We start from the raw sequence: 27,361 nt of genomic DNA on the forward strand, positions 1-27,361 counted from the left end.
AATTGAAAATTTGTATGTACATATATTGCCTCCACTTTGGTAGGTAAATGCTGTTTTATCGTGTTTCATACGATCATTCTATAATGTATATGAAACGTATAACAAAGTTGTTAAGAAATATACCTACAAAAATGTTTGCTGGGGTAACGACGCGAAAACTGCAAGTATTTGTAAACCGCTGCCTGTGGAATCGAGATATATTGAAAAAAGTGATCAATTTTACCCCGGATTACGGTCCTTAAAACTCAAAACGCTGTAACTTTCAATGCACTAGATCTTATTTTATTAAATTGCTTTAGATGAGTTACTTTGAGTGTTGAGTTGAATTTGTTGACCATTTAAAGGGTGAAACGGTCAAAATCTGGTCAATATCAACTTGACGTATTTCTTTCAATTTTGCATTTGAAAAACCTGAACACCCCTCATTTTGAAGGTGTGTGTAGTATGTTGCTCCTATTTTGATTTTGGAATTCACTCTTCAGTTGTAAAAATGCCGTCCAAGGAAGAAGAGCAGCGTATCAAAATTTTGCTCGCAAATCGCGAAAATCCGAGCTACTCGCACGCAAAGCTGGCAAAATCGCTAAAAGTTGCCAAATCAACCGTTACAAATGTAATTGAAGTGTTTGGGGAACGTTTGTCGACAGCCAAGAAGTCTGGATCGGGAGGAAATCGAAAACCGGAAGCCGCTGAGACGACAAAGAGAGTTGCCGGTAGTTTCAAGCGAAACCCTAACCTCTCTCGTCGAGATGCCGCAAATAAGCTGGGTGTATCGTCTACAACCGTGCATCAAGCCAAAAACGAGCCGGAGTATCGACTTACAAGAAGGTAGTGACTCCAAACCGCGATGATAAACAAAATACGACGGCCAAAGTGCGATCCCGGAGGCTGTACACGACGATGCTGACGAAATTTACTGCGTGGTAATGGACGACGAAACCTACGTCAAAGCCGACTACAAGCAGCTTTCGGGACAGGAGTTTTATACGGCAAAAGGAAGGGGAAAGGTAGCAGATATTTTTAAGCACATGAAACTGTCAAAGTTCGAGAAGAAATATCTGGTTTGGCAAGCCATTTGTACCTGTGGCTTGAAAGCAGCATTTTCATAGCTTCCGGGACTGTTAACCAAGAAATTTACGTGAAAGAGTGTTTGAATAAACGTCTGCTGCCTTTCCTGAAGAAACACGGTTGTTCCGTACTGTTTTGGCCGGATTTGGCATCTTGCCATTACGGTAAAAAGGCCATGGAGTGGTACGCCGCCAACAACGTGCAGGTGGTTCACAAGGACAAGAACCCTCCCTACACGCCAGAGCTCCGCCCAATTGAGAAATACTGGGCTATTGTTAAGCCGAACCTAAAGAAGACCAAAAAAACTGCTACGGACGAGCAGCAGTTCAAGGCAAACTGGCTTTCTGCGGCAAAGAAGGTGGACAAGGTGACTGTACAAGATCTGATGGCAGGGTTAAACGTTAGGCCCGGCAATTCGGATTTGGAAAAGCGGAAGCCTAACTGAATGTTTTTCCTGAATTTTATACTAATTAAACTTGAAAAAGAAATTTAGTTTGATTTTTTAAATAAACAATTTCACCTATTTACACGCGTTTTCCCTTGACCAAATTTTGACCGTATCACCCTTTATGTAGTGCACAGCTCAGAAATATTAATTACGTAATGAAATGTAGAGCATCACGAGCAAATGGTTATAAATTTTTAATTTGATCTAACTTCTGACCTTCTAATCAGTGATGGTAAATCTCGCCCATCACGCTTGACCCGACTAGTTTTGTTTCATCAAACGACTGGCACTGTTCTCAATTGACGGAGCCTCACTACTCGCATGACGGATAAAGCGCGACAACAATCAACATTTCTCCATCATCGACTGGCGAAGCTCCTACACATGGTCAAAATTTCTCCTGAGAGTGACTGGCAAATCTCTTCACACTTCGATCGGCTGCTGACGGCAGGTACATCTAATTGAACGACTTGCTGGAGCAACAATAGCAATAAAAAACTGAAAACGAGCTTGCTGGCAGGAGCAACAATAATAATAAATGCTTTTCTTGTTCGTCTTCGGTCGTCTTCGGCTTGCTGGCAGGAGCAACAATAATAATAAATGCGTTTCTTTTTCGTCATCGGTCGTTTGAATGCGATTGCTTGACTAGGTCATTCTTTTAGCTTCAAATGACTGGGGAATGAATGACTGGCAAACGAAGTGACTGGTCGTTAAGGAACAGTCAATTGAGTTTGACGGACCAAAAGGCTTCACAGTCACAGCTTCACGCCTCATGACGATGACTTTTGCCAAGCCTGCTTCTAATACCATTTTTTTTTTATAATTTCAATGAGATGACAATTTTTAATAAACCAAGCAAATAAATGAGATTAAAAGCCAAATATACTTCAAATATTTTATTATCGCTGACGGCATAAAGCATGGATCACCATTAATCTGGACGCACTGTTTATTATACCATTGCGCTCCTAGTTGTTGGATCTGGAATGTTGTGACAGTACTTTGTTCGGAAATGTTTCCTCTATCAGTGCTGAAAATTTCATTACGATTCGTTTTGTTTCAAAAAAGTTACACGTGATGGAAGCCACGAGACGAAAATAAATTTTGGACACTCACGTTAAAAACCGACGAGGTCGGGTTCAAAAATCGCGAAATCGTTAAAAATGCTCAAATCAACCGTGTGCAGCGTTCTCAAAAGTTTCCGTGAGATGCATACTATCGATCGGCAGGTTCATACCAAGCGTTATAGTGGACCTAAGAATCAGAAACTGCATTTGAAGGTGTTGAGAACGATCAAGGCAAACACAGGGTAGTCGGACTACGACATCGCCAAGAAATTCAACGTCGACCGGTACACCATCAGAAGGATTAGTCTCCGCGAAGGAATACGATCCTATCGGGCCAGTAAGCAACCAAACCGGACATTGAAGCAGAATTTAGTAGCCAAAGGACGTGCCCGGGAGTTATACAACAAGATTCAACGAAGTACGACGGATGCATCCTCATGGATGACGAAACGTACGCGAAGATGGATTTTGGGCAGCTTCCTGGCAAAAAATTTTATAAAGTCACTACAGTGGTGCACTGCACTGGTCGGGGTGATGTCCCCGCCAAGTTCAAAGTCTTTTTTGCCGATCAGTTGGCAAGAAAGTGTTTGATCTGGCAAGGTATTTGCAGCTGCGGACGAAAAACCCCGGTTTTTGTGAAAAACAAGACCATGGACTCCGAAATGTACAAGGAGGAGTGCCTTAAAAAATGTTTTTTTTTTTTCGTACAATAGATCTCACAATAGACCAGTAAAGTTTTCGCCATATTTGGCATGCTGCCACTACAGCTAAGAGGTACTACAGTGGTATTCGGCCAACGGATGGATTTTGTTGAAAAGGACATCAACCCACTCAACTGCCCTCAAGTCCACCCTGTCGAAAAATTTTGGGCAATTGTCAAGCAGAAGATGAAGAAGAATGGTAGGACGACTCGGGAAGCAACAGAGATGAAGATATTGTGGAACAAAATGGCCGCTGAGGTCAGTGAATAGGGTGTCCAAACTTTGATGAGTGGTTCTAGAAGAAAACTTCGAAATTTTATCAAAACAACATCGAAATATTTTTTTTCTTATTTTTCTTTTGAAGTGCAATAAAAACCCTACATTTTGATTATAAAACTTTTTTTTTCGTTTACATAGCTCCGAGATAGACCCGTTTTAACGCGTCCAGATTTGTAGTGATCCATGCTTTACAATGCATTGCCTTAAAAATGCAGTATCTGCAGTATTTCCTTAAACTATATATGTACGTCATCATGTGATTTGCAATTTCATTGTTTAGAAAATTTTATCACGTTTTGGAAATCAACATTAATAAAATCAATATAATCATGACGTCTTTACCAGCATCTTAAGTACGTTCTTCCAAACATTTCTCTCCTTTAAAGTTGATTTAAACCCGTTTCGCCACCGGAGGCAGATTAGTGTTGTTAATGTAATTCTCATGTAGTCTCGTATCTTGTTTCTCCATTCCAGATACTCAGCATCACCCGAATCAAAAGTGTACGCCATCCACGACGAAACCGACAGACGGACGTGTGCCCGCAAAGAGCAACATATACATTATACATACAAATCTACTCGAAAGCATAATAACAGGATGAAATTCCCACGAATAATTGGATTATCAATGGGTTGGAAAAGCGTGCAGCACATTTAACCAGATTCAAACATATCCAACCATGCCACTTGTGTAAACTTTAATTTGGGTAAAAATCATCATCGTCATAAAACGTGGCAGCTCCGAAAGCTCGGGGCCTAAGCCAGATGTGACAGCCTTAATCAAGTGTTTCCATTCCGGTGAAGAAAGAGGCGAGCAACATCCGGGACACGTGTCTGCTGGGTTCCACCTGTGGGGGAGTGAAAAACGAAGTGCCACTATTTTTTGTGCTCGAGTCTCGAGCAAAAGGAGTTTTATGTGCCGATCCAAAGTGAAAAGCTAATAAATGGAACCATTTCAGTGTGATAAAATGATTAAGACTCTTCGGTGAAACATCAGGCCGTAGAGCACCTTGGCAAGAGAGTTTGCTGAAACCACACCACAGAAAACGGAATCTTTTTGTCATATGAATATGAAAGGAAATTGAATTGATTCTATTGAAAAGGAGATAAATAAAAGCGGAGGAGAGAAAGATTTCAATTCAATATTTCAAACCTGTTGGATGGGAATTATTCAATCAATTCCAAAGAGAGAAATTACTCAATTAACTTATCAATAGGTATCAAATATCCCATGACATATCCCCCATATGTTGGAATTTCTATTATAAAGTAAAGGAAAATTCAATAACACAATGCAACTCAAAATTGTGAATAGCTTCTAGTTTTGTTGTTTTTCAATGTTAATCCATCACTGCTCAGAACTCATTTGATGAAATCTGATCTAAAATCCCCTTTTTCAAACTTTTTGAGCTACTTTGATTGTAGGCATTATTTGGAACTTTTGTAATAACCCAACTCAACTCAACATGATAATTTAAAATTAATCTTTTTTATTCATTTCTGGCATTGAAAACTAAATTTGTGATCACTATTCACATTTGTTTAGTTTTTATCAAATATTGCATTGTTCTCATAAAAATGTTTGTAGATTGTTTCAAAGCTTTTGTTTAATTGATGGCGAAGCCTCACTCTACTAGTAACATTCTGAAAAAATTTGATTAAAAAATGTTATTTATTGCATTTTTCATGATTTTCCGGTTTCCACTTTAAGGAAAATGTTTGATACATATACATAAAAATATTTAGTTTTTTACATTTATCTGGTCGGATCTTGCGGATTAGACCAATTTCACAAAAACTTTTTGCTAAATTACCGAATGTCTTCCGTATAGGCTGAAATATGGCAATAGAACTAGAAATTTCTTGAGGATTAATCCCTGAACGTTTGGTAGTGATCTGAAGAATAATGGGGAAGCTAAACCAGTATAAATGCCAGTACGTGTACGAACATGTTTTGACATTATTTTGAGGACTCGTAGTCTTAAATTCAATATTAATTACGAACAAGTGTATGAATAAGATCTATAATATTTGATCTTTAAAAAGGACGAACTGATGCACAGAATGACGATTGACACTATTTTTTTATTACCGTTAAATTGGTGTTCAATAGTAGACTGAGTCGACTTTTGAATTTCTCAAATCCCAGGGTCTAAAAAACTTCGTTTTGGTTCAAATCCCAGCCATGATTTTTTGCAGAACTTTAAAAAACGTTTACATGAGTAAATTTGAACTTTGAAGTTTGTATGGGAAAATTGAATATTTCGTACTGAAAAATCAACATCATTTTTGTTTCTTCTGTGAAGCCCGCTTTGAGCATGCTTATGGTATTTGTGCCAGTTTATAAATTCTTGAAAGTAAATTTTTCGCTGAACAACTTTGAGCAAGACCGTAGCTTCGTATCTTACGAAGTTACGGTCTTCAACAAAGGTGTTCAGCGGAAAATTTCCTTGGAAAAATTTATAAAATGGAACAAAAACCAAAAGCAGGCTAGCTTCCACAGAAGAAACAAAAATGGTGTTGATTTTTCAGTACAATATATTCTATTTTCCCATACAAACCTAAAAGTTCAAATTTACTCATGTAAAAGTTTCTTAAATTTCTGCAAAAAATCATGGATGACTTTTGAATCAAAACGAAGCTTTTTAGACCCTAGGGTTTGAGAAATTCCAAAATTGATCCCAAATCGACTCAGTCTTGTACCTACAGTAGGTCGTTTTTGCTTTTTAGAGCCTTACATCATAATCTTAAGCATATGCGTCATGTTAATTTCTGAGGTTTTTTAGAATAGCATTATTTTACATCATTTGACGGAATGGCTTGCATTACAAATTGGGTGTTTTGGTCAGGGTGGTAGAACGTTTTGATGCCTCATCAACATTGATGAATATTACCCTTAAAAATGTTAGTCTATTTTTGAAGCCTTAACACTTTTTTTTCTAATTTAAATGTAGTTTTCGGGTTAGATATATACAAAAACCTAAGCTTTAAGAAAATCCGTATTCAAGAGAAATCGGCTGGAAAAAGCCAAAGTTATTAATAAACAAGTAGTTTTTAATGTTTGTCCCGATCAAAATGTCTCAAATCCCAGATTAACTTCAGGCTCGTAGAGCGACCCCTTCCCGTGACCCGAATTTTGCCCGGATTTCGCAAATCTAACAAAAAAAAAATGTGTTGTAATTTTTTTTCATTTATTCCACTAAACCAAGTGTTTTGAAAAAAAAAAAACATAAAATAATAATAATCATGAAAGGAAAGCCTTAAAAACGATTTTAAAATCTGTCAATGAGTTTTGTGAAAATAAATTAAATTTTTTTTATTGATTTTTGTTCAGAAATTTATGGGTTTTGGCAAAATTTACCCGGATGTTGCCCGGATTTTGGTCGTCAGTTTTAAAATCAAATTCCCGGATTTTGCCAGGATTTTATATAAAATTGCACGGATTTGTCCGGCCCGGATACATACTGAAAAAAAATCTGGCAACCTTAACCTAATACTGAGCCAAGGTTCAATTTTAGCCTGCAGCATGTCACTTTTTCAAAAGTCGGGTCATCTTGGGCACTCTACTATACATTCATCAGATATCAGTGAAAATTTACGTAGTAACTCGAAAAAAAGCTTTCAGTTCAGGTTTAGCATTTTCTTCAGGAGGTTTTAATGATTTGTTACAGTTTTGGGATGAATCATGCAATAGGATTAAAATCCCTGAAAAAAATTTAATTTATGATTAATTTTGTTACATAGTAAAAAGGAAATGACGAGTTTGTTTTTAAACCAAATTCTCACCATGAAGAGTTCGTTAATCAGTTCGTTACTTTTTCCAAGACCTGATATATTTCGGATGCTCGGTAATTTTTTTTAATGAGCAAACGCGTTTTACAGACCCTTCGGTGATTTTTAACCGAATATCGGGTTGATTTAACTGAAAAAATTGTAAAAGTTCATTAATTTTTAAGTTTGACGGAATGTAACTTTATTCTGGCGCATCCAAATAATAAATCCTCTTCTGGGAGATTCAATGAAATCATTAAATCTTTAATTAAGCATCATTTTTCTGTTTACCTCAAAACTAGAATAAACTCTCCCTCAAAACTAAAATAAAATCTCTTTAGGGATCTTGAGTCTCAATTTAACACTCTTCGCTTAAAATCGCTTAATAAATCCTGTTTCTCAAACAATTGGTATAAAATTTATAATTAATAAAAACTCATTCTGTAACACAGATATGCTTCTAAGACATCGCTCAGCTACAACGATCAATTTTTACATTATTCAAAGTCTAAGAAAAAAAATTAAAAAACATGCTTCGGAATAAAACAAGCTACCAAATGCTTATACAAATTTTATGTATACCTAGGAAAGCTCAAGTGAGAAACAATGTGCAAGAGGATGTATTTAAAAAAAAAATCAGAACATGATCACAAAAAATGCGAAAAACTATTGTAAAAACCGTACTTTCCAACCAATGTCATCAATGCCAATCAACTGTCGAAATTGTTTCTATTAGAACCTAAGAGTTTTGAAAAGTTTATTAAAAAGTTTAGAAAATTTGACCTCTTTAGATTCACAAAATACGAAACACAGAATTTGTCACGAGTTGTCAATGCTAGATTTCTCCGGACTTTTTTTCAATTTGCAATTTCTCAGATTTTTGGTCACCTAATTTCTAGCTTGCACTGAATTTATTACGTTTTCTCCAATGAATATTTTTATTTATTTGAATACATTTACGCTAGATTTTCGTAATGAATTTATATTTCCCAGGAATTTTCATAAGTCTAGTGAAATAATCACATCAGGGGCCGTTCAAACGCAATTTTAGATCATTTTATACCACCCCCACCCCAATACTTAACAATTTTTTATCAGATTTTCTTTTGAAAATTCACTAACCGTAACAAACTGCTGTAGCCCTCCTTCCCCTAGTCCCTAAAGATGACAAAATGTGTTAAACAAAGTCAAATTTCCAATCTTCTTTTCAACATTTTTGTACTGCGATTGAAACAATTTTGATTGGCGAGCTTTTTGTTTGACACCTGCCAATAACGAACGGTTTTTCAACTACTTTTGTCTTACCTTTTCATAAATATAAACTATTGCTATTAAATCAATTTTTCATCATTTTCGCTGGCAACGGTTTGCATGCGTTGAGAGAAAAAACTTTTGCTTTATTGAATTTTTTAAGTATGTATGAATAAGGTGTCCAATATCGTCCATTTCGTATACTCATAAAACTTTAGCCAGAATTTGAGAATATATGTATGTATATTGCCTCCACTTTGGTACGTAAACGTTGTTTTTTTCAAGTTTCATACGATTTATATGATATGCCAAAATCGAATGTTACAAAGAACGAAATGGTCTGTATGCAAAAATAATAATAAATGTCATGTTTGTTCTTAATCAAAATATGAAAAAAAAGTTCTACCTAAAATAAGTTGATTTTTTGCAAAATCCTGGCATCTGGTAATTGTTAGTTTCATGAGACCCAATTTTCTGCAAGGTTTAGAAAATCTACTGAAGATGATTTCATCAGAACATTTCAATGCTCTATAATCAATAACTTTCTTGTAAAAATGATATTTCTGAGAATTTGACGTAAAATCTGTCAGTGTTGCTAGTTTCTTTCCATGAAAAAAAATGCTCTGTTTGGGGCGTTATAACTATTTTCACGCTAGTCGTACGGCTTTTCTGTCTTCGACAAAGTTGAAGCCAGAGAATTTTACAGTAAGCTACATGTATTGGAATTTGATTTTCATTGCAACTAAATAAATAATTTAACAAAAACCAAAACAGTCCCATACTTCGAACATATTTTTGAATTTACCATACAATATTTGAAATCAAAACCCTGGTATCTAAATCTCATATTAAAAACCTGTGAAAATTCATTATAACGTTTTGACCAAAAAGGAAACTTTCCAGACTACAGAGTTTTTTTCGAATTCGAGAATAGTTGCAAAACGACACACCCTACTGTATCACACTCTTGTCAAGGAAGCTGTCTGAAGTCGGCCTTGGCGTAGGTTTCGTCGTCCATTAGCACGCAATCAAACTTTGTCAACACTGTCGTATACAGCTTCCGAGATCTTGTTTCTACCGTGAGATTTTGCTTATCGTTGCGAATTGGAGTCAATTGGATTCCGACTTCCTTATTGTCGTAAAACGTTTTTCGAATACTTTTATTACTTTGGTAACGGTTGATTTGGTCATATTCAACGATTTTTATTTTTCTGCGTGCTTGTAGTTTGTAATTTCAGGACGCATGTCCAAAATTTTGATTTGTAGCTCCTCTTGCTTGGACGCCATTTTGATAACTAAGGATCTAATGTACAAATCCAAATAGAAACATCATTCAACACATAGACACTCTGATTCTCCTTGACTCAGATTTGTAGGGGAAAAAAATCATTCGCTAAAACTGGGAAAATCAGATTTTGATTATTATTATGGTACTATTCAGAAATGAATAGTAATGGTTTTCGTGCATTCTGAGTTCTGAGTTCTGAGGCTTGTTGCATGAATCGACTGAATGAAAACAAATAAAAAATTTATTAAATTTTTAAGCGGCTTTGACTGGAATTTAGGATTAAAAAAAGAAATGGTGATTGTACGGTGTATTTAGGAGATGGACGCTTTTTTTTATCCGGTTGGTTCTATTTTTACCACAATTAGTTCGGTGCCACCGGACCATTTAATCGCATCAAGTCGGTATTGCTACGTGCCGTCCCACTGGGCACGCTCTCGCCAGCACTCTCTGTTTTATTTTAGCTGTTCTGAAAAAAACAAGAAAAAAGATACCATAGGAGAAATTGATTTTAAATTCAAAATTATGAGAAAATTATACTTGCAGTTGTGAATGATGGCTTCGGTAGAGATTGCTGGAAGTTGTTTTCATCTGTTTTGCTCGAAAAAGTGTGCGCCTTCGCTAAGTTCCAGACTTTGAAACTCACTAGATAAAAAGAACTCAGAATTTTGATTGATTACAACTCAGTTGTTTTCACCTTCATATCTGGTGCGTTTCCTGATTAGAAAAAATACGGCGAATTTAAGTTGAACACTTTTTGATCCATACGACCTTTATAGCTTCGTATTTCAGCTTTTTCAACCACTAAGTAATTTCTGAGAATTTGGTAGCATGGTCATTATCCGAAGCATCATTTTATGATTTTTTTTTCTATGACTCCGAATATGGTGGAAATGCAATGTTGTAGCTGAATATTGTCTAAGAATTATTTTTTTTATTGTTTTTATTATTAAGACTATCAGCCTTTAGCTGATTTGTCTCTTGAATCACATTTTAGTTACGAGATTCTTAAAACTATAACTTTTCTACAAACCGGTTTAGAAACAAGAGAGACTTATCGATTTGAAGCAAGAATGTCAAGTTGCCACTCCAAGAACTCCAACGGGGAAAAAATAGGACGGATTAGGGTTAATGAATACCTTATATTTACTAAAAATCACATAGATAATTCATTTTTTTATTGTTTTGTACGGCTATTTCATCCTCTGGAATGATTCATCCTTGAAACAGATAATTTAAGAAAATTTGACTCTGGTTTTATTACCTAATGCATGACCTTTTTTTAAAGGGAGTTTAACTCCCAGGGTCATTCTTTCCTAGTATGAACAATTTTTTTTTTCCAGGAATTTACCACACTGTGGCATTCTTCCCTTAGTATGAACAAAGCTGAATTTGAATCAATCTAACATGGGAGCAACATATGGTTATAGCGATGGATACTCTTGTGCAAAGTCGTTAACGCCTGACAAGAATGTTGCAGTTTTTAACCAATAAATTATAAATTACAGCTTTTAAAATAGGAAACCTGTGAATTACGCTAATTAAATCACCGGTTGCTGTGTACTTCAAATCTAGTGGATATTTTTTTGTGATAGATCCAGTATTTTGTCAAACGAACTTAGATAACTTCTAAGGAAAACTCCTTAAAGTAGACTAAACCGAATGAACGATACTGCAAGTGTCGAGCGCCCTTCCAAAAATGGCGGGAAAGCAACCTTTCGGTTGCTGGTGTGCTCCTGTTGAACATAACCACATATCCTATTGTGCCGTTGTTGGGAGCACTTTTCTTCCTGATTTTGTCTGTCCCCGGTGGCACTTTTGATAAACGTTTTTTGTTTCTGCTCACTCTCTCTCTCTCTTCTACCTCACCGGAAATTCGGCTCCTATCAGCAAAGGGCCGTCCGATCGACGACGTCAACGGAACCGTTTGGACCGGCTGTAGTTAGTAAGTTATGTGTGGGGCCAGTTTTTTTTGTAGTCGTTGCAACCCGAGTGAGAATGTTTGTATAACAACGATGTGTGTGTGTTTTTCTACTACGCTGTGGCTGTTGTTGTGTGACTAAGTGGTGGCAAAAATGTCAACAGAAGTCCCCAACCTGGTCCCAAACCCAAGCGTTTCCTCGTCATCATCAGCGCCGGTGGCGAATCAAGTGGAGGAAGAAGACCGGCCACCATCATCGCCGGGAATCGGCAATCGGTGCAAATCTGCTCTGGCCGGAATCGACGAGGGCAGCCGGGAAAGTGGCGGCTCCACTAGTAGCCGAAGTAGCAGTCTAAGTGGGGGTGTTAGTGGTGGAAATGGTATTGTTGGCGAGGAAAATGGGACTGGAAAATTGCCACCACCACAACCAGTAGCTTCACCGACGAAGAAAACTGGCGGTGGCATGCTGGTGGTTCAAGTGAAATATAGCAATAACAACAACGGCGAAGAAGAGAAATTGCAATCCGTGCTTCAGTTGGAACATGCCTGGTAAAATGGAATGGCGTGAAAAATTGCATGCATTGTTTGAACCTTTCTTTCTGTCCCTGCTCCCCGTGATAAGCTTCACCTACGCGTAGGTCCCTGTGGTTGATCCTCGGTCCCCGCTTCCGGAACCTTGTAGCTTTAATATTTTAAAAAGAAGAATGAATAAATGGGCGATTAATTCGGTTGGTTTTGCATGCCACAGGTTATGTGTAAGATTGGGAGTGAATTTGTAATTTTATTTTTTATAACTACTGAGGTGATGAAATTCAACGATGCCTACAACCGTTTGAAGAAATGGCTGACACTACAACATATATATTTTAATAAATGGATTTTTAGAGTGATACGCTTTCAACATAAGGCATGAAAGAATTTTATGTATTTATAAATTCATAAAAAAAACTTTCAGAATCATACTTAGTTTTCAAACATTTTTAAGTAAGTACTATGTTGAGTTAAGTTAAGTACTTTGACTTTTAATAATTAAACGTACAGAAGCTCTAAACAAAAATTTAGGAAGTTTTGTTCCCAAATCAGTTGAACATTAGGGTAAATGATCTTGAGCGGAACTAATTGGCTCAATTCGACGCAACTCGGAATATTTGATCAAGCGTTATGGGTTTGGGTTATACCCGAACTAAATTTTTTTCAGTTCAGCGGATAGATCTTGGTTTCTACTTTCTAATGATGGTTTTAAGAATATTTTAGAGTAAATCCTAATAACTCTAAAGCTGTTTTACTGAAGTAAGAATTCTGATCTTGAGCGGAACCACGCTGATCTTGAGCGGAACTAAAATATGATCTTGAGCGGAACCATTTTCTTCTGTCAACATCTTTAATAGCTCTTATCCCTAATACATGTGTAACTGTGAAAACTTCAATTAAATTTCATCTTTGAAGATTTTAAAGTTAAAAAATTTATGTTTTTACGTAAAAAAAGAAACTTAGCGTTTCCAAAGTTGTTCTCAAAATATCTGTTCATATTTATTTCTTGCTTTAAAAAAGTCAAATTTTCACTTTGATTCACTGTATCATATTTTGAAAGAATCGATTCTCTAAACTCAAATTTTAGTTTTTTTATCTCATAAATTAAATTCGTTAGTATATTTGATTGATTTTTGGAATGTGCGTGTTTAGGGTCATATTGCCCCGAAAAGTTTTTGAAGGTAACGACAAAGTGAGTAATACAAAAGAAGATGCCTTTAATTACAGATTTTGCAAAACAAAATGTACATTGCTCTAAATCAATGTTTTTAAGATAAAAATCTGATTTTTATTATTTCTTCCTTTAATTTTATTGGAAACTCATGATAAATTGGGTCAATTTTAAATTTTAGTTGGGAAAAATCAGTTTACGTTGAAAATCTTTTCATAATTTTTCTTTTATATTTTAGTTGGGAAAAATCAGTTAACGTTCAAAATCTTTTAATACTTTTCTAATTCAAAGTAAGAAACCTAAATTTTATATTTTCCAAAAAAAAATATGGAAATCCATTCGGAACTCTAAAATTCTGTGAACTCTGTAAATATTTCAAAATCTCGTGTTCTGTGACACAGATGCTGTGATAAAAGTTTCCTAATTTTTGAAGGTGATGGAAAGTATTAGAGAAACATGAGGTATCAAAGAATGAAAGAACACAAGCCGTAAATATCATCAAATTTTCGAATAAGATACAAAGGCTCACCGGCAGGACTTAAACCCGCAATCTCCGGTACAAAGATGTGCCAACACAAATCATAAGAGTGGTGTTGAAAAGTTCCCTCAAAATTCTGTGGAATAATAGACTTTTCTGTGATTTCGGCAACTTTGCTCTAAGCAACTCATTCATAGAATAAAGTTTATAATAAATTTCAGTTTCTTATGAATTACGTTAATATTTATTTATATTAAAAATTTATGGAAACATTAATTATTTAGCTCAACTGATAAAACAAGTATTTCTCAAACCGATTTCTAGTTCAAGCTCAAGTGTAAAGTCAAACACAAGGGAATCGGATAGGTTTTCAATACCATGCCACCAATTGAATCGTGGAGTATTATAAAATAGCTAACCCGGTGTGCTTCGCTACACTTTGTAAAACTGAAGGAATGTGTGTAAAACAATTTGAATTTTTGTTTATAAGATAGTATATCGTTTTCCGAATGTGAACATCTAAAACAACCTCTTTAAAAGAAAGCTATTTCTTAAAGTACAAATTGTAATGGCAATGGAGATTGTTGTTATTCTGAAATAATGACTCAACTTTATTGGCTTCATTAGTTCTCGAATTATGCCAAAAAATATGTATGAATGCTTTCCTCCTTCTTCCCGTCGTCACTCTGAAAGAAAGACATTTCTTGTACCCCAAGAAATTAAACTTTTTGTGTGCCTATTTTGGTACGCTGTTAAACCAATTAATTAGTTTTTGTTCTATTCGAGCTTAATTTTACATCTTTTCTGCCCCTAAAGCTGATGTTATAAGAACAATACAAAGGTGCTGCATACATTCAGGGGTAAAAAACCGCGTGTGAGACATAAGGCATAAGGCAGCGCACCTAGCGGTATATTTCAGAAGCTAGTAGTTCCGCTCAAGATCAAAGATGGTTCCACTCAAGATCATATTTTACTTTTAAAAACTACGCCTTTATTTGATATTTTGATGGAAAGCTTGTAACGAAAACCCGAATAATGCTTTTTTATGAGTTTTTCTACCATTTTATTCATTGAGCATCAGTTTTCAACGGTCAAGGATGACATAAATTGACGTTCAAAGTCAGCGTAGATTGATGGACATTGCAGCAGAAATGAGTATGTTTTTAAATCTTCTAATATCATTATTTCAGTTAATAAATTTAAGCAAAAATGTCAATGCTTGTATGAAAAGATCTTGAAAAAGTGATTTTTTCAACAATTGGATAAGATTCATAAACAATCATTGCCTAGATCTTAGGAAAATTAAATGGTTCCGCTCAAGATCAGATTTTGACTAGTTCCGCTCAAGATCATTTACCCTACAAGTTTCGAAAAACGGAGTAAGATCGATACAATTTTTTTTTCAATATTTCTTGATTTTTTTTGTTTAGGGCAATGTGGCATATTTCTTATTTTTAAAACGAGTACTGGACTCCTTTGAACGTGAAACATGGTTGCTGAAATTTATTGAACTCCTTTAAATTAGATTAAAAATCGATTTCGTCTTGGTTTAGAATTTGATGCTTTTGGGTTACTTTGATCAGTCTCTATTTTGACGGTTTTTATCTAGTTTTCTTGATCATAAAGGAAACAAAATACTTTCATAATATTTACAAATGCTAGTAATTGATAGACTAAGTCAGTTCGTTTTTTTTTTCAAATATCAAAAAAATTACCTCAAACTTCAACAAAAACCATACCAAAACTATAAATTTACTAAGGAAAAAAGTTGAACTGTCACATAATCAACCTGCTGCTTTTAAACGCTTTGATTTCATCAGGAAGGGTGTTTGTTTGCGAGCCTTCGAAAAAACAGATATTTCAAGATTTTAAAATTGTAATTTTTACTTACAATTTATTACAATTAATTTTCCAAAACAAACCAATTTTTTCCCAATTTGAAACTCAACATGTAGGTTTTTAAGGGGGGGGGTAGGGTCTTACATTTTCAAAAAATCGATTTTTTTATTTTTTTATTTTCTTATTGTAAAACATTTCAAGAATGTTGTGTCAAATTTTCAAGCCAATTGAAGCAAAACTGTAGAAGTTATAGGCTTTTATCTCCTCCTATCTTATACTGCAAGAAAGCAAGAGCAGAAACTTCAAACGCGTTTTTCTCGAAAGCACATTTTTAAAGTCCGTGGACATCGTCATTTGAAAACTACTAATCCGATTCTTTTCAAATTTGGAACATATTTTCTATATACAAAATACCAGACCCCAACGTTTTTCTTTTTTGATTTTTTTTATTTTGGGGAGATTTTACAGGTGAAAAATGGCGGATTTTTAAGTGAAAAATCGTAGTTATTATTTCAAACAGCCACAAAAATTTCATAAAAATATTTTTAAGTTAAATAAAAACGTTGGGGTCCAGAAAAACATCTATTAAAAATATTTTGCTCTGATTTTTTGACTTCAGATGATTCTGTGCTGAGATACAGTGTCCACCGCAAATCCTGTTTTCTAAAAGGCATCCTCGAAAATGCTACGTCACCGGCTCATTTTTCAATATTTTTCTACGAAAAAATTACTAAATGTTCTTTTAACATTGCTCTGTACAATGCAAAAAATTTGAATACATTTGTTTGAACGATAGCTCCAGAAAAAAATCGTGAAAATGGTGTTTTTTTTATACCCGTTAGACCCTACCCCCCCTCTTAAACGTAGAAAAAGTTTTAAGATATTTCAACTTTGGACTTAGTTATTGATGATAATGTGGAAAAATTTCATGTTGATCAAAGCTACCCCGGTGATCAATGTTACCCCGTTTTACGGTAAAACAAATTTTAGCTTCCATAGAAGTCTGATAATGTTTGGAAAGTGGAAAAAGAGAGTGTTTTTATATACCCCCATCGTTTTGAGAGAATGCCCCTTACCCAGAAAAACAGGTAAAATAGAATAAATGTATTATTTTTATCATTCAAACTTTGAGTCTAAGCCTCAATCTACATAATAAGTGAGGATTGAAGATCTTAAAACAGATTTGATACAGGTTTTTTTTAGCCTTAAAATACAATTTAAAATCTGTTGTTAAATTTTGATGAAAAAAAAATATTTTTTAATTTTTTTTTTCTTGATTTTTGTTGAATAATTTTTGGGTTTTGCCAAAACAAGCCCGGATTTTTTTTCGTATTTTTTGTCATTAATTTTTCAAAAATTCCCGAATTTTACAAGGTTTTTATATCAAATTGCCGGGATTTGCCCGGCATGGCTAAGTGCTGAAAAAAATCTGGCAACCTTAGAAAGTGATTTGCCAATTGTTGCACTGCTCAGCACGTGATTTTAGTTTTCATGTTGTTTTTTTTTTGGAATTTCATTAAAATTGGCACGATTTTTTTTTTCAGACGATTGTATTCAAACAGGATTGTTCAACAAGATCCCAGACTTATAGATTTTGAGATAAGTGATATCAAAGTTTCAAAATCATTAAAAACAGGTTATCTGTACTTAAAAAAATGCTGATGCAAATATGATGGCGTGTCAAATTTTGACCAATTTTTTATTCAATGGTTGCATAATTCATAAGTCGTTGAACGGCCCTCCATGTTGGCTTGGGGTCTATAGTTGGAACGAAAGCTCAATTTGAGATCTCGATTTGTATTTCTTCAATTAAGAGACATGAACCCTAATAATCATTCACTGTTTTGACAATACTTCCATTAAAATCAAGGAAACCGATATTGGAGTTGATACATGGTATTAACTGTAACGTTTATTTGCATGGCATAAAATTTGAAATAAGAATAATTTTAAGAAAATACAAAAAACGATTCGATTTTTTTTTTACAATTTTGAGTAAATAGTCCCAAATATGAGGTTTAAATCATCCTTCGGGATGAAAATGCCGAGAAAAAGAAAAAAAGTCCCAAATATAAAATTAAAAATAAATCTGAAAATGGATCATCCTGAGACATTATAAGTTGCGCGATTAACCATTGACCAAATCAAATTTTAAATTTTAAATGTAAAAAGAAATATGTCTGAATGATTAAATTTTCAAAGATTATTGAATTTTTCGGGGAGAATTTTCGGCTTGCAGTCTTGTTTCGATCCATATTGGATCTTAGTGTTTATTTAGTTAGTTCTGCTGATCATAATTTATGCTTTCTTACCGAAATGATGCCGTTTTCTTGTGAGTGTCGACTCGGCTGGTCGTGTATAGTTGTCTTTTGATCTGTTTTCCGAATAATTCAATTTAATCCGTGTTTTTAGATATGAGGTGTAGTGTAATCGACTTACTGCGTACAGATATTCGCGGATATAAATCTGTTTGTCTAGTGTTTTTGGGATTAGTTTTCCACAGCATCGAACTTTTAGCACAGTTTTCACTTTTCACATATTTTGTTTTGATCAAAATTGTTGTGTTTGTGTGTTGATGGTGTAGTTTTTGGTGTGATTTTTTTTATCGGGCAGTTCGTTTATTTTTCCGATTACCAATTGGAAAATGTTGGCGTGTGAAGAGTGGATGTTTTCAATGTCTTTCTCAATGTTTACTGTGTTTTTAGTTGTTTTATTGTGACAGCTTTCCAATATCTTCAATTTTTCCTGGTTGTTTCCCCTGTCGATAATCCAAGCTGCCATGCACATTAAAACAACTAAAAACACAGTAGACATTAAGAAAGACACTGAAAACATCCACTCTTCATACGCAAACATTTTCCAATTACTCGGAAAAATAAACGAATGCCAGATAATAAAAAAATACACAAAAAAATTACACCATCAACATACATTCAAAACAAAGTAAGTGAAAAGTGAAAACTGTGCTAAAAGTTCGATGCTGTGGAAAATAATTCCCAAAAACACTAGACAACGGATTTTTATCCGCAAACATCTGTACGCAGTAAGTCGATACACTACTGCCGTAATCTGGCAAACTGACGTATGCGCCAACATTACTGATTTGTGTTTTTTGCAGATGAACGATAGAAGATACCAAACTAGACCTAATTACATAAAAATATGTTCAGAAATGTTAAAAAATACCAACATAACATTATGAAAACAAAATGACGTATGCGCCATTTCTACTCAAAGTGACGTAAGTTTAATAAAAAATATGGTTGCAATGCTTTGATTACGTCTCAAAGTAACAGTGAGTGTGAGGACCATAATAAAAGACTGTCTTTGTCTAATTCTTTTATTCTACGAATTAAAATGACTAGTAAATTACTAGTGGCAGCTTCAGGACTAATAGAAATGTTAGAAAAAACCTTAATACCATTATACTTTTAAAATGATTATTAATTTCAAAAGGAGTCAATGGCTTTGCCTATTCACGAGGAGGTTGGGAAGGGCGGGAGGAGGTAGGTTTAGGTCTTTATTAAGTCCTTGTGCTTCATATTTTTTTGCAAAATGAATGACGCGTTTTAGTGCCGACTTTCTTTTTGCTAGATACAAACACAATAGGACTTCATCTATCTAACCTGAAAATATGATAATATTCGAATTTATTGACAAGCTGGTTGGATTATTAGATTTTTTTATTTAAATTCATAAGGTATACGTTAATTATAGAGGAAGAATAAAATAATCGATTTATTTCTAATTTAATTCAAAATTATTGACTAGAATGATATGACAAGATTCAGAATTCATCAGTGTTATCGTTGACTTCTTGATCTTCCCAATACTGTCGTTTGTCTTCCGGGATTAAAGGACAGAGTTTCTTAATAATATGTTCCTTTCTTGACTTTTCGATACCTCTATCCAAGCTATTGAATACGAGAGTGGATTGAAGACTGAATGTTGGCTGTTGTACTTCCTTCAACTGCGATTGAGTAAATAGTTTAACTTTACAGAATTCTCCTCCAAAACGTGTTTTGTAACTGAAATTGGAACATCCTCGCGTGAATCGGACCTGTTTCACGTCGCACAGTTTAGGGCGAGGTTTCAGTTTGCTCAGAACAGATTGTTTAATCTGAATGCTAGGTTGAAATAAGTCGCTGCAGCTCATAACGGTTAAAAATGGTTCCATTTCAACATTAGACTGCTTTACACACTCAACAAAGTCCGAGAACGTGTAGAGTTTTCCTGACTGATATTTCTTCATGCTTCGCTCGACCGCTGCATGAAATGCATCAGCCGACTTAAAGGTATGTCCTGTTTCCAAATATTTGAAGGTGACCTTATCAGTTTTGATGAGCGGTGAGTTTACTAACAATATTATATGAATATCATCAAATTCCAGTTTTTATTTTGGCTAGAGCAATTTTCTAGCCAATACAAAACTCGACTTTCAACTTGAAGAAGCAATCGACATCAGTTGTTTCGTGAAAACACTTGCCAAATCCATTGCTTTCCTGCCGCTTATGGTTTCTTTCCATAGAACAGCGTGGACTGTTCAATTCTTTCCCCCTCCAAGAGGCGCGAAAGTCTCATTAAGAGCAACGATTCGCTTGGAAAATATTACGTCCTTGAAACGTTCCATTCGCGGAAGTTGGATTACCTATTGAAGAATACGCTTCGTTAGTTAGTCCTGTTCCATTTCCGGATTAACCTCAGGCTCACTCTCGCTCATGCTACCGTACTCAGCTATAAACTCCATTTATTTTGGTTCAGATACAGCTCCACGAGCCGCGAATATTTGACTGATTGTGAAAGAAAATAGCTGGAAATGGTTTGTCGCATGCTACGATGGATGTACGTCATTTGGTCTTAGAAACAGTGAAAAATAATAGCTGTTTCCACAACAAAATGACGTTGGTAACATAACTTCCGTTATTAAACCTTTTTCCAGAAATTATGTATTTGACCATGTTTTGTCATTGTTTAAACTCATAGTGTACAGATTTGATTATTGAAATTTGCTCGGAGGCTCAATAAAAAAACGTTTTTGCAAAAAGCTCCGTACTGAAAATTTTATCCGCTGGCGCATACGTCAAATTGCCAGATTACGGCAGACTACACCTTATATCTATAAACACGAATTGAATTAAATTATTCGGAAAACAGATCAAAAGACAGCTATACACGACCAGCCGAGTCGACACTCGCAAGAAAACGGCATCTTTTCGGTAAGAAAGCATAAATTATGATCAGCAGAACTAACTAAATAAACACTATTTTACTCCCTGAAGAAGATCCAATAAGGATCAGAACGTTGGAAACGTAAATCAATACGTCTTTGCTAAAAACAAGATTGGGAGCCAAAAAATCTCTCCAAAAAAATATATTTCCAGTCAAATTTTTATACCACAAAAACAAAGATTATTGCATGAAGAAATAAGGCCGGGCAAATATCAAATTCTTCTTTTGTCATCCCCCTTCGATTTTTCCGAAAATTCCGATGAGGGGAATAAATAAAATCCAAAATGATGCTAATTCTTGTAAACATATATTTTGCATGCAAGCTTTTGTCCAATTAGTTCCAATTTATTGAAAATTTAGACTATTTCTAGGGTTTGTATTGATTAGGTCGTATGAGCCACTAGACATGTTTTGAGAAAATCGATGTTTAAGTCCCGAATCACATTTTCAATTCTCATTTTATTATTGCCGAACAAATTTGTCTGCAAATTAGAAAGGGAACATAAAAGAAGGCGCAGAACATGCTAGTGTACTCGAAATTAGAGTTAATTAAATTATTTTTAATAAAGATGTACTTACGATTTAATGCATTTCTCGCTTGGCGTAAACGTCTTTTTGGTCAATCGATAAAATGGATTGCAAAAATTGATTTTATTGGCCCAAATCTCCTGTAATTCTTTCGGAGTTGATTAGAGAAATGCTTGAGTCAATAATCTAATCCAATACATCCACGTAAATGTTCTTCCGATGATATCTGGAATACAGCGTGGTGGAACTGGCAATTGGGAACCAGGACATTATCGGGCATTTCCTGTGCGCCACTAAATATAGTTAAATCTGAAAATCACAGCAGATTAAAATTAACACTATTTTTTTCTCATCGCTCCCTGTCTCGATTTTTGGGCTCTCCGCTCCCCTAAGGGTATTTTGGAACAAATTTGTTCTGAAAAGCAACAAAAATGTCAATTCTGAGCTCTTCCACCGCCCCCTTGCAGGCTCTCAACGCCCCTCCTGGGGGCGGTGGGGAACACTTTGAAAACCAATGCTTTGGAATATTGACTTAAGGTTTTCTCCTGTGGTTTCCAAGAAGCGTAAATACGTGAGAGGTGTAGTAAAGGAAAATTTATCGACCTTTCAATGCAACGTTTTTAATTGCATGGGCCTCAAAAGAAAACAAAACATGCATTCAAGTCATAAATGAAGTTAAGGCTTCAAAATCCAACAGCTAACGGATAACAGTTATAGAAACATTATGATTTGACTTTGAAATTTGTTATCACAATTATTTCAACTTATTATTTCGTTCTTTTGAGATCTGAACAGCTAGTCATATACATATATTTTAAGTTTTATTGATTTAAAGTTAACCAAGATTTCCCGGTTTTCTCCGGACTTGTCCGGATATTTGAATCAAAATGTGAAAAAGTCCGGTTCTACCCGGTTGCCTGGATCTGGTTGGAAAAAGCTTGGATTCATTCACTTTATTGGCGAAACCAGACAAAATTCTTAAATTGAGTAATAATTTTTTTTGTGCGCCCAAAAACTAAATTATTAGGGCAAGTTTCGTCAAAATAGTCAAGATCGGTTTACTGGAATGAAAATTTATGATTCATAATATATTTCTATGTGAAAAAAAATGTTCCAAGTGTTTTTCTTCTTGATAACTGATAAGTAATTCCTGGGTTTTGATCAAGTTTAAACGGATATTGCACGAATTTTGCCAGATTTTTAAACCAAATAGCCCGTATTTTTCCGACCTGGAGAGGTGCTTTAACAACTTCGGTAACCTTATCATAAGTCCATTAAATGATCTCGTCAGCTTCGTCGATTAGATCGAAAGAAATATCATTTTTCGCATAAAAAAATTGAAAATTTATAATTTTTAAAGCTCATAGGTGCAAACGAAGTTGAAACCTCATTTCCCGTTAGATGATGTTTGCATGTAACGAATGTCACAGTGCATCCTTGGACATTTATGTAACTGATTTCTGGACCACTCCTGGAAATTTATCCGTTGTCCTGTCAGCCGATTGTCAATTTTGGTGAGTTTAATTATTCAGCTGATTAGGCAGAAAGAGCGCGAGTCTTTGACTTTACTGTGTTTCAGAAGCATTCCATAATTTTATCGCATAGTAGAATCTATACGATTGCTATTTGTGTGACCCCTGCCCTGGTAATAAGCCACGCATGAACTCCTCCTATAAGTGCATAGCAAAGCCCCTGCCTCGGGTTTCCCTTTTTACGCCATTCCATCTTCACCGACTGTCTCTCTTATTCCCTATTCCGGTGGGCTCTCGGGGCCCCTCTTTCTTTGACTTACAGTGAAGAATCGCCAATCTTCTGCAACAACTCGCTCGCTAGTGACAACCAATGTTGTACCTCGATACCGAAGCTTTCGTCGCAGTGTGAAAATGGCGAAGCAAGTGAAGTTAATTACGGCTTAACGAGAAGCAATTCAAGACCGTCCACTGGAAGTATCATCGGCGGCGTGGCGGGTTCGGAGGATTTGAATCTTCTGTCCCCGAACAACTCCCGGTCCAGCATGAGCCAAACGCAGTCGCCGACTCACCTGACGGTCGGTGGTTCCGGGTTAATCGACGCCAGCTGTTCCCAGGAGGAGCTCGACGAGGTCGGAACTTTCTTCGAAGATCATGCGGCAGCCATCGAGCGGTGGTTCCGAGAACGGGCCCCGGTTGATATCATCGCCAAGTTGCAATCCATCGCCATCGATGGCGGTGGGTCGGGAAAATCTCCTCGTTCACCGCATCGAGCATCCGTCACATCCGACCTCTTCAATCAGTGGCTGGCCTCGTCCCCAGTCAAGGTGAGTGTTAATTTTCAAACTGCTTTCTCTGATTGTTGGTTGATGCCTCAATTAAAACTTTTAATGAGATTCTCTTGGTGGAATTGCATCTCAACAGAGACGTGAATACAGTCGTTAAAAAGGCACGTCGATAGAAACGATGTAAATTTTGGTTGCGGTTTAGAATTTCAATTATGTACCTTCCTTTCAGTGCGAGATGATCATTTGGATTTTTCAGCTGAAGACATCTGGTTTGGTTCGTCAGAGAGCCGAGACAGGATAATTAAAACATATTCTGAGGAATGGTTCTCCTAACTTGATTAAAAATAGTGACGAGAGTGAGACTTGATCCCTTGACTTTATTCCTTTGCTTTATCTCGAAACGGAATGTATTACAAGGATTAAATGATCTAGAAAATGTGCCAAATGGTGCTAAACAACTTTGCTGTCAGCTCACAAAAATTCATAAACATATTTTTTGAGCATTTGAACTTTAATTAAAAAATTTCCCAAAATGCAACTTAAAGATCATTTTTGATCTCACCATTAAGAAAACTATAATCAAAATGTTTATTTCCGATATGTCAACCGTAAGAGTATAATATAGGGGTACCAAACGAACCCTTTTAAGAGTACATGTACTCTTTTTTATCGAGAAATGAGCGTAGAGGAGATAAGGGCATAACGAGCACCCGGGGCAAACTAAGTACTCCTCTTTTCCACGAAAGTACGAATTTTCATGAGGAATAGTTTTTTAGTTTCTATTGTATTAATATTTTATCAAAAAACCAAATCTCCTTATTTATTTATTTATTAGTCTTCGAAAAAAATATTGTTTCGCACAGACTTATTATTCTAAGAGATGCCTTAACCTTTTTTTAAATAACTGCTTAGACATACCAAAATCAAAAATTCTAGCGCACTCATTAAAATAACGGTTACATGTTATATTGGATTGTAGTAGCCATACGTGGTTCGATGAGATGGAATCCAAAGAAGCATTTGATTCCGCAGCGGGCGTGTAGGAGCATACAAATTTATGCAATCCAGGAGATCGTTGTTTTCAGTGAGTCGAATGTGAATAAACACTGCACAAACTTTCTTCTAAAGGATAGCTTTTCAAGATGAATCAGGTTACATCGATGTTCATAGGGAGTCCTGACTTCGGGTTTCCAGTTCAGTTTCCGAAGAGCAAAGTGAACAAACGCTCGTTCGTCGTTAAAAAACACCACATTTTTTACCTTGCAAATGGCGATAATATACGAAATTATTAATAGTCGTTACCCAAGTAACAATTTTAGCTTCATTATGGTCCGCAAAAAATCGTTTGGACTATACAGTGAGCGAAATAAGAATAGCACCACTATGTGTTTTGCTTGTAAAAATATGAATGATTGAAAATGACGAAAATTATCTTCCACAGCTTGTTCAAAATTGCTTAACGGATAAATCAAGCATAAGTTTTTTTAAAGAGATGAACCAGCTGAAAGCTGAAAATCTCTATAATAAAGACATTAAAAAAAAAAGCATAAGTTTACTTTTTTGGATGTAGCAATTGGCGTTGAGGACCAAAAATGTGAAAAAAGGATGCGAAATAAGAATAGCACTACTTGAGTTTTTCAACAACAACAAGATTATTTTTAAAAATTTACTGTGTAAAAGTGAAAAATAATGCGTCTACAAATTATTTGAATAGATAACTGCATTTTAAGGAGTTTTCCAGAATTCCAAAGGTTTTCAAAGGTATTTAGAGGGGATTTTAAGAGACGCTCCTCTAGCGTTAAGGAATTTGATATTTGAGCTGTAATTCTTTTCCAAACTACTTACTTTCTTCATTAAAATGACGTGAAATGATGAAACAAACATTCGGGATTTACTTTGAATCAGGAAAAATAGGATGGAAATAATAAGCTTTGGTTCCGTTAAGGGGGGGTAGGTTCTAACACTTTCAAAAAATCGATTTTCAACATCGAACATTTCATAAATGTTGTGTCAAATTTTCAAGTCAGTTGAAGCAAAACTGTAGCAATTATAGGCCTTTAGCAGAAACTTCAAACGCGTTTTTCTCGAAAGCACATTTTTAAAGTCCGTGGACATCGTCATTTGAAAACTACTTATCCGATTCTTTTCAGATTTGGAACATATTTTCTACATATAAAATACCAGACCCCAACGTTTTTCTTTTTTTTTTACTTTGGGGAGATTTTACAGATAAAAAATGGCAGATTTTTTCGTGAAAAATCGTAGTTTTTACTTCAAACAGCCACAAAAATTTGATAAAATTTTTTTTAAGTTAAATAAAAACGTTGGGGTCCAGAAAAACATCTATTAAAAATATTTTGCTCTGATTTTTTGACTTCAGATGATTCTGTGCTGAGATACAGTGTCCACCGCAAATCCTGTTTTCTAAAAGGCATCCTCGAAAGTGCTCCGTCACCGGCTCATTTTTCAACATTTTTCTACGAAATAATTACTAAATGTTCTTTTAACAATGCTTTGTTGATGAAATAGAGCAGTTTGATAAAGTTTTATAGCTCAAATATCAAATTCCTTAAAGCCAAAGGAGCATCTCTCAAAACTCCCTTTTAATACCTTTGAAAACCTTTGGAATTCTGGAAAACTCCTTAATATGTAGTTATCTATTCAAATAATTCGTATAAGCATTATTATTCACTTTTACACTGTAAAAATAATCTTGTTTTTGTTGAAAAACTCAAGTGGTGCTATTCTTATTTCGCACTCCTTTTTAACATTTTTGGTTCTCAACGCCAATTGCTACGTCCAAAAAAGTAAACTTTTGCTTGATTTATCCGTTAACACTAGAAAGACCGCACCAGTCAAAATGACTGGTTGGACACTTTGTTTGTTGAATAACTTTTGCATACTTCGCTTTAAAAATTCGCAAAAAATACGACTTTTCATGAATTTTGAATTTCTACAAAACTGTGTATATTTTATTTCAGTAGCACTTTTAATAAGCGAGAAAAATTTCGCCATGGACACTCGGACCGTGACCAGTCAAAATGACTGGTAAAATTCAAAACCCTATAACTCAAACAAGATAAATTTTTTTCGCTTGCTTTTGGTTTCATTTGCAAGCTACATTCAATACAATGAGTCCTAGTTGACTTATGGTGGGCAGAAGTGTGTCATTCGTTATGAAATTATTGATTTTCGATGCGAAGTCGTGATGATTTGAAGAAAAAGTTCTCGGATTGGCCGCTGTGTGTCACTTCAAGCACTAGACTCCCAATTTTTTTGGTCTGTTTTGTTGCTTAACTATAATCGAACTTTCTGTCAAAATTTGGCGAAATTTCATCAAGATTTGTAAAAGTTATGTTAGATTTAATACATGTCCATTCGAGTAATCGAGTAGTTTTAGGTGATAAATATGTTTTATACTAAACTAGAATGAGTAAAATTATTATGAATTGAGTACTTGTTTATTCAAATTTGAAGACATCAGCTATGAAACTGAATTATTAAAATGATATTTCAACATGGGTGCACGATATATTCTTA

General features: G+C 35.1%; 1 protein-coding gene across 16 annotated transcripts in view; it reads left to right on the top strand.

The window, feature by feature from the left end:
* LOC129740085 (cGMP-specific 3',5'-cyclic phosphodiesterase) overlaps positions 1–27,361 on the top strand; it is a 338,821-nt gene that overhangs the window by 162,979 nt on the left and 148,481 nt on the right. For 3 of the 16 annotated variants that reach the window (XM_055731674.1, XM_055731681.1, XM_055731682.1), the window contains exons 1-2: positions 11,932–12,337; positions 23,359–23,860. In XM_055731674.1, the coding sequence (XP_055587649.1) occupies positions 11,943–12,337; positions 23,359–23,860 (897 nt within the window). In that variant the 5' untranslated portion in view covers positions 11,932–11,942. Of the gene's footprint in view, positions 1–4,034; positions 4,268–7,385; positions 12,338–22,950; positions 23,079–23,358; positions 23,861–27,361 lie in introns of those variants that run through there. The other 13 variants (XM_055731678.1, XM_055731679.1, XM_055731686.1 and 10 more) reach the window with 11 other exon arrangements.

This window comes from Uranotaenia lowii, chromosome 1, assembly GCF_029784155.1.
Source record: "Uranotaenia lowii strain MFRU-FL chromosome 1, ASM2978415v1, whole genome shotgun sequence".
Lineage (NCBI taxonomy): Eukaryota > Metazoa > Arthropoda > Insecta > Diptera > Culicidae > Uranotaenia > Uranotaenia lowii.